Source organism: Electrophorus electricus, chromosome 6 (assembly GCF_041902795.1).
Source record: "Electrophorus electricus isolate QZ-2024a chromosome 6, ASM4190279v1, whole genome shotgun sequence".
Lineage (NCBI taxonomy): Eukaryota > Metazoa > Chordata > Actinopteri > Gymnotiformes > Gymnotidae > Electrophorus > Electrophorus electricus.
The window spans coordinates 13,230,217-13,237,500 of NC_137502.1; the positions used below are offsets into that span (position 1 = coordinate 13,230,217).

The 7,284-nt window shown below is 44.4% G+C and overlaps 1 protein-coding gene across 8 annotated transcripts in view; it reads right to left on the reverse strand.

The window, feature by feature from the left end:
* The window catches only part of celf6 (CUGBP Elav-like family member 6), a 112,316-nt gene that overhangs the window by 26,543 nt on the left and 78,489 nt on the right, over nucleotides 1-7,284 (reverse strand). For 7 of the 8 annotated variants that reach the window (XR_014124072.1, XM_081715582.1, XM_081715583.1 and 4 more), the window contains exons 4-5: nucleotides 7,160-7,284; nucleotides 1,849-1,928 (exon numbers count right to left, since the gene is read on the reverse strand). The exon at nucleotides 7,160-7,284 is cut by the window's right edge. Coding sequence is in view for 7 of the 8 variants with exons in the window: in XM_081715582.1 (XP_081571708.1) it covers nucleotides 1,849-1,928; nucleotides 7,160-7,284 (205 nt within the window). In the remaining variant the exon portion in view is untranslated. The remainder of the gene's footprint in view (nucleotides 1-1,848; nucleotides 1,929-7,159) is intronic. The other variant, XM_027008799.3, reaches the window with a different exon arrangement.

Consider the following 7,284-nt stretch of genomic DNA (forward strand, 5'->3'; position numbering starts at 1 on the left):
CTGACGTCTAGAGCTCCGACCGTCTTGTAGACCTCGTCCAGGAGCACTCTCACTAAGCTGCTTGTGGAGTGGTCAGTGGAGCTGAAAGCTAACACAGGGCTTGCCCAGACAGTGCTCACTGGACTCCAGGTCCCAGACTCCCCACCTCCCCCGCGCTCTTCTGTGCCGGCGCCTGCTCTTTCGCTTCCATTAAATCCTTCCACTATGGCCAAGCATATCTGCAGCCAGGTGATATTTACATACCGTAATACATGTGCCAGCTGCTCTCTTGCCAAGTGCTGGAGCAGCCAGTCTAACAGCTGGGATCGTACCAGACTCTTATGCTTTTATCTCTCTCTCTCTCTCTCTCTCTCTCTCTCTCTCTCTGTCTGCCTCACTCACTCTTTCTTTTTGTCTCTGATTTTTGGATCCACCATTTTGTTTTAGTCATTGTTGACAACATGTGGCAGAGATATTGTGCAAATGAATAATATTCTCAAGGGTTCCACTGGCTTGGTTGAGCACTCATGACCACCTTGTCTATTAATCCATATCAGATTTGGACTGGATGTGAAGGGAACAGGTGTGGAGGCAGAAGCGAGTATGGAGGATGGGGAATGTTAGCGAAAAGCTGGCTTTAGATACGTCCTTGGATTGGTGTTATGTTCACATGCAATGTTGAAGAAAGAGAATACAGAAACAGGATTTAATTGGTTGTGATAGCATGTATGTATTTATATTTGCCAAGATCTTTGCTAAGACCATTTTCAATCAAAACATTCACTGACTCTGATCCGTTGTAGCACACGAAGCCAAAGAGTTTTTTCAACAACAACAACGATGTCACCCACAGCACCACCAACACAACCAACATTCTATTTTTATAGCATTTTAATTACTGTAAAATCAATGAGCTGAATATCAAAGACCTGCAATAGCATCATGGTGTGCTGCATCTCTATGATCCATCTAATCAGTTCTTCTAACCTTAACGAAGCGGTGAAATTAGCACAGAGATTATTATATGGCATAAATGGCATGGTAGTGCCACATGTGATGTGACGGCTACCTTGCTCTGTGCCAACCAGGACAAATGTGACTACTGAATATGCATTGTGTCACTGGCATGGATAGAATTTGTTCAACATCATTTGAATGGCTAATCGCATTTGTAACTTGTGTACAGTCTTATGCAAAGGCATCTTTCATGCTGGCCTTTACATGCCAGGGAGAGAGGCACAGAATTATCAGCGCAACCCAATTAGCAACTGTTGGAGAAATGGAGAGAGTGAGAGAGAGAGAGAGAGAGAGAGAGAGAGAGAGAGAGAGAGAGAGAGAGAGAGAGAGAGAGAGAGAGAAGAGAAAGAGAGAGAGAGAGAGAAATTAGAGTGAGAACGGGAAAAATATCATCCATTTCTGCTATTTGCATTTGTAGAACGAGGGCCGTCCACTTTCTGTCTCTGCCTGGACAAGGCAGCAGACTGACAGGCACTCATTTTCCAGACAATTTCCCCTGCTTTCAGTGGGGGGAGGGAAGGAGAGAGAGAGAGAGAGAGAGAGAGAGAGAGAGAGAGAGAGAGAAAGAGAGAGAAAGACAATGAGAGAGAATGACAGTGAGAGAGGCTAAACAGAAGAATGGGACCAGGCTGGGTCTAAGGGGTCAGGCTGGGTCTGGACAGAGCTTTATAGCACACTTTATTTTGTGTAACCACCATGCAAGTGTGCACAGCTGATATAAACTGGGGATCTGACCATATATTTTGGTGTGTATGTGTGTGGGTGTGTGTATATGTTTGTGTATTTGTGTGTGTACTTATGTGTTCACGTGCACATATGTCTTTGTGTGTGTATCTATGTGTAAACACTCACCGGCATGGTCTGTCCACCATGGAGGCTGTTGATGGCTGCCTGTGCTTCTGCATGGCTGGAAAACTTCACAAAGGCACAGCCTGTAGACAGAGAGGGATCCATGTGAGGAGCTAGCCATGAACAGGCCAAACACATTCATTACCATTGTTTTCAGGTTATCTGCCTCGTTAATGCATTCTGCCATTTGTGGGTGCTGGATGCAGCAGCCTGAATAAATCAGTATAATTGAGCTGAATGCATTAGCTGCACGGAGCATCACGTTCTCTCACTAATCTCGTTCACGCTCTCTCTCTGTCTGTCTTTCTTTCTAACAAACACATGTGCAACGCCATACACACAAACACACACGACAGTCACCACTGAGAACCTTGTTTTGTGATTATTAATCTGTTTAATATTTACACATGGTGATCTGTGTGCAGTCTCTTATAATGGAGATTATGATGACAAAAGCAAAGCAATATAATCCATTTTCCAGCCACTATCAATGCTTCAGCGGTTCACTGTCATTTTAGGCAAGAGGGGGCCTAGCTCACCCAGTGCTAAAAAGATTCTAATCTGGTGTCTCTTGTTTATTTCATATTTTCACTTCTATAAAAGGAGCATACAACACTCAGACAAAAAAAACAAAAAAACAAAACAGAATTTCTCAGTAATAATAAACTAAGAAAAATATCACTGTGATCAGGTGGTCTATTTAATCCTACTTATCAGACATTCCGGTGCATTGTCTGAATTACGGGAAACTAGTCATGTGTCTCAGGATGTTTCACCTTAAAACACCGTGGCTGCCTTTTAAAACTGCCACTCAACACACCAGTTCCATTAATACGAAATATTAATCACGTAGAAGCCACAGGCAATGAAACAATGAGTCACTCAAATTACAGCTGCTGATAGCCTTACCCAGGAGAGACACAGAACATGGAACACACACATGCACGCACACACGCACACGCACACACACACACACACACACACACACACACACACACACACAGGTACATGTAACATGCATCCTTGCTATTGTCTTGTCTGTGTATAAATTAATATTTTATTCTCCTGTGTGATTGCTCGGAGCTCATTAAGGATTTTCACATGAAAACATACTCTTTATGTGTCTGGGTGTGTGTGTGCATGTGTGCGCACATTTTCGTTTACATGATGGGCTTTGTCAAGGGCCAGTGCCAGGTTAAGAGGCGACCATTACGTCAGGCTTCAACAACCCGATCCCCCACAGAAGCCATAGGAAATATGGGCAAAAGAAGTTTGATTTGATTCCAAAAAATTAGGCTGTATGAAGGTTGTGGTTTCTTGCTTCAGCACCAAAGTTCATCTGATGTCTAATTCAGTGGAGATTGTGGTTGCTATCAAATACCAACATTCAATTTAAATCTGCTAAGCTATACTCTTTAATGGATATGATATTGTGTGTATAATCACTGTTGCCACATTAAAAATATATATTTGGGCATTTTTGCTGTCTAGTAATTTTTTGTAGTTATCACCTTTTATGTGAACTGTAAGGGTCTATAGCCAATCTGTTGGCTCACACAGTTTGTGCTAGATTTCCTTTTGCCCTTCATCAATAGTTTCATTAGTGTCTGTAATATTACATTTCCCCATTTGGAAAAGACTCAGCATTTGGTGCTGTTGCTAGCAGAGACATGTGAAAAGCAGTTATTCAGACCCTATGAAGGGTTCCAACTACTGAACTAACAGACATCTGAAATATGTTGCTTCGCATCATCTATCAGTCAGTATTGCATTGTTGGCGGCCAAATTACACTGAGCCCTGTGGTAAAATGTCAGAGAAGAGTCAGGGTAGAATGAGCTCTCGGACGCTGGTCAAACATGAAACAGAGACAGAAAAGAAGTGGAGTGATAGAGGAGGGCTGAACAGTAAAAGGATGAGATGATGGTAACACCGATGCCCAATGAGACAATGAAAATGTTTTCTTCTGTTAGCCTGACTATCTATCTCTAACTCAACGCTCCAAGCTTCAGTCTACGCCCTGGCCCTTTCAGTTTGAGATGAAGACCTTTTACTTTGCTGCGACCCTAAATGAGTCAGTCTGTTAAGGTGTGAGACCCCTGGGGATACAGCATCCATCTATCGAGCCCTGGGACAGCAGTACCGCAGTGGCCTGAAAGCGTGGCTTACATCAGTAGACCACCTGCGACCTGGTGGCTTCTGTGAGGGAAAAACTTTTCCTATCACAATTTTTTCACTTCCCTGGAAGAGGGCGAGACGTAATACGAGCGTCTGCGCCCGTGCTCCTCACGACCACATCCCCTTCCTGACCTGGATGGAACAGGACTACGGTGTGTACCAAAAGCTGTGGCTCGTGAGTAGAACAGGAGCAATGTGGGAATCAGAAATTACAGAACAAATCTCAGGCCTTTGTGTTGGCTGGGGAATGTAGGAGTAGGAGAAAAGAAGAAAAGATCGGACAGCTTTCAGCTGAGAGTCTCCCATGCTCCCTTTTGAATTCACAGAAAAAAAAAAATGCATGCATGAATTCAGCCTGTTTGAATGGGTGACATGTATAACACATCATAATTATGGAACTAAAAGCCATCTCTATTATTACTGACAGGCCTGAAGTCTATTCAGTTCCCCTTGTTCGAGACACCCAGCCTTCAGGGAGAGGTGGGGAAAAGACAGACATGGATATTAAACTTCTTGGCCTTTTTTAAATGGTCCAGGGAATCTAACAGGCTGGGAGCCATATGAATTTACATCCACACTGGGAAAAGTGGAAAGTGTTGTGTTGGGCATAGCCCTGCTGGTTTGAAAGGGAGGAGGCAGTCTGCTTTGAATTCCTGAAACATGGCCTCTCTGCCGCATCTGCCAAAATCATTTGCAGTGACAAGATCTTTAAAGACCAGGTGGGATTGAGAAACATCCCCCCCCCCCCCCCCCCCCACACACACACACACACAAACACATAAAAACACCCACCCTGACTCACACCAACACACACACACACACCCTGATTCACACAAACAAAAACATGGGCTTGAATGATGCTGCAAAGTGAAATGTGATAGGTTTCATTGTTTTTTGTGGCTAGATGGTACTGTGTAGATGTAGCGTGTATCCAACTACAGAGGCAGGCAGGACACAATTACATGAAAGTCCTGGCTGACAGGAAAACAGAGGGCAATTATATCACAAAGATATTTTACCATGGAGGGTACATTTGGTTGCCTTGAATTTGGCATTAGCATGTGTGTGCTCATGGCCCTGAGTTTCCTTAGCTTAATCAGCTGTCAGTCACTTTCAGGCCAACGTAAGCTGGTAGAGAGAGAGGGGAGAGAAAGGATTGGTCCCTGTAGACAATGCTCGGAGACAGAGTCTCTGGAAGTCATAGGCAAGAACGATGTATGCTGAAGCACATACGCAAACAGGCACACACACACACACACAGACACGCGCACACACACACACAGAGCTCAATACAACAAGGAGGATAACAGATACACGCAAGGGTACCCACACAGCACATGGTTCAGTCCAGCTACCGCCCTCTCCCCAATGGGTTTTTGAACATCACCACATTATCTCATGTCAAAACCACCAAACCACACACTCTGTATGGTTATAGACATGCAGAGATGAATGTGTTTATCATAATGCCCGGGCATTGTATATTTCTCTGTAGCTCACAGTGCAGATAACAGGCTACAATGCTCAGAGTGGGATTCCATACAACGGGACTGGGTGACATTCTCTTTCCCTGCTATACATATTGTTTATCAGGGCTTTCCCAAAACTTAGACAGACAGAGAGGTGTACCTCTGCTCAATTCCCAGGTGATTCGCAAACATCAGGAAAAACAACTACAAAAAAGGCAAACAATCTCTTGGTTACTATGAATTTCAGTATCTCCCACTCTACTGTAGGCACTTCAAAAGTACTATTTTATACACGGATTGAGATTGCTGAGGAAACTAGAGCACAGTTTGCCTTTGTCAGATTGTCAGATAGTGTGGAAGCAGCTGTATAAAAATTTGCATTAGAAAGAACATCCCAGCAGATAGCCCAGTACAGATTGGCTTACAGAGTCTTCATGCGGCAAAGCACTGAAGACTATTAAACTCAAATCCCGAAAAAGCCTGAATAAGATGAGTCTTGAGTAAGATATGCGACAGAGATTCCAAAAGAAAACCTATTTTCCTGTGGGCTGTCCTCTTCCCGAGTAACTCCATCTCTCCTTTGCTCTGAGACTCTTTGCTTTCTGCAGAGTATAGAGTACTGTTGATTTGTTACAGAGGATAGTAAGCGATCATTGTGCCTTGCCTAACTCAAAGATGACCACCCCCACGCTCCCACATCAAAATTGATCAGAATGAGTGAAGAGACAAAATAATCCTTAAAATATGATCCTCCCAAAGCTGTGTAGCTTCTAGCGATCACCAGTTATATCGGTGATACAGAGATGCTTTAAACTTGTTTAGGGAGAAAAGTGTAAGCTTTTTTCCAACATGGACAACTGGAAGACACAGAAAGTCAGTAAGTCAGTCTGAACTTATGGACAGCAGGATACCATCAGGGTGAATTACTGGAACACTGGCCTGTGCAACTACAGAAAAAAATTGCAAAGCGGCAGGGCAAAGCAAGAAAAGAAAGAAGAGGCGAGTGAGTAGGAAGTGTTCGTGTAGAGAGAAAGAGAGAGAAAGAGAGAGAGAGAGAGAGAAAGAGAGAGAGAGGGAGCAGGGGAGGGGAAAGCAAGGCGTGGAGAGAGTCAGGGAAGGTGAAAGGGAAGGTGTGAGAGGCAGGTGTCTGCTGAGGAGAAGTGGGAAAAGGTGCGACAGGGGGAGAGAGGCGTGGCGCGAGAGATCGTACAGCCTACATGGAGTGGAGACAAAGGTGCAAAATCACGAAAGGCACAGATTCGAACAGGAAGAGTATACTTCATTATTTCTAAAGCGAAGATTTTTTAAGCATGTTTTCACAGATTAGGTGCACAAATAACACCAAAGTAAAGGACCCACAGGGAGTTAAAAAAGAACAAGAAAAAGAAGTGTAATATGGGGAGCTAGAGACTGCGCCATGGAAGACAGAAAGGAAGAGAGAGGGACACAGAGGGATCCCAGTAGGATATTCGGATACTCCCATATTGACCGGCAGGACAGCACAAAGAAAACAGGTGAACCAGAGAGAGGGAGAGAAGGACAGAGAACGAGAGATGAACAAGAAGTAATGAAGAAGGAGAGAGCCAGAGAGGTGAACAGCAAGAGAAGGAGAGAAGGAGAGAGGGAGAGGTGACCAGCGAGAGAGCATGAGAGCGTGTAGGGTGCTGACCCTTACTGGCCCCATCAGGACCCCGTAGCACGGTGCACTCCTCAATCTGCCCAAAGACCTCAAAGAGTCTGCGAACGTCCTCCTCACTCTGCTGTTTCCCCAGCATCCCCACAAACAGCTTCCGG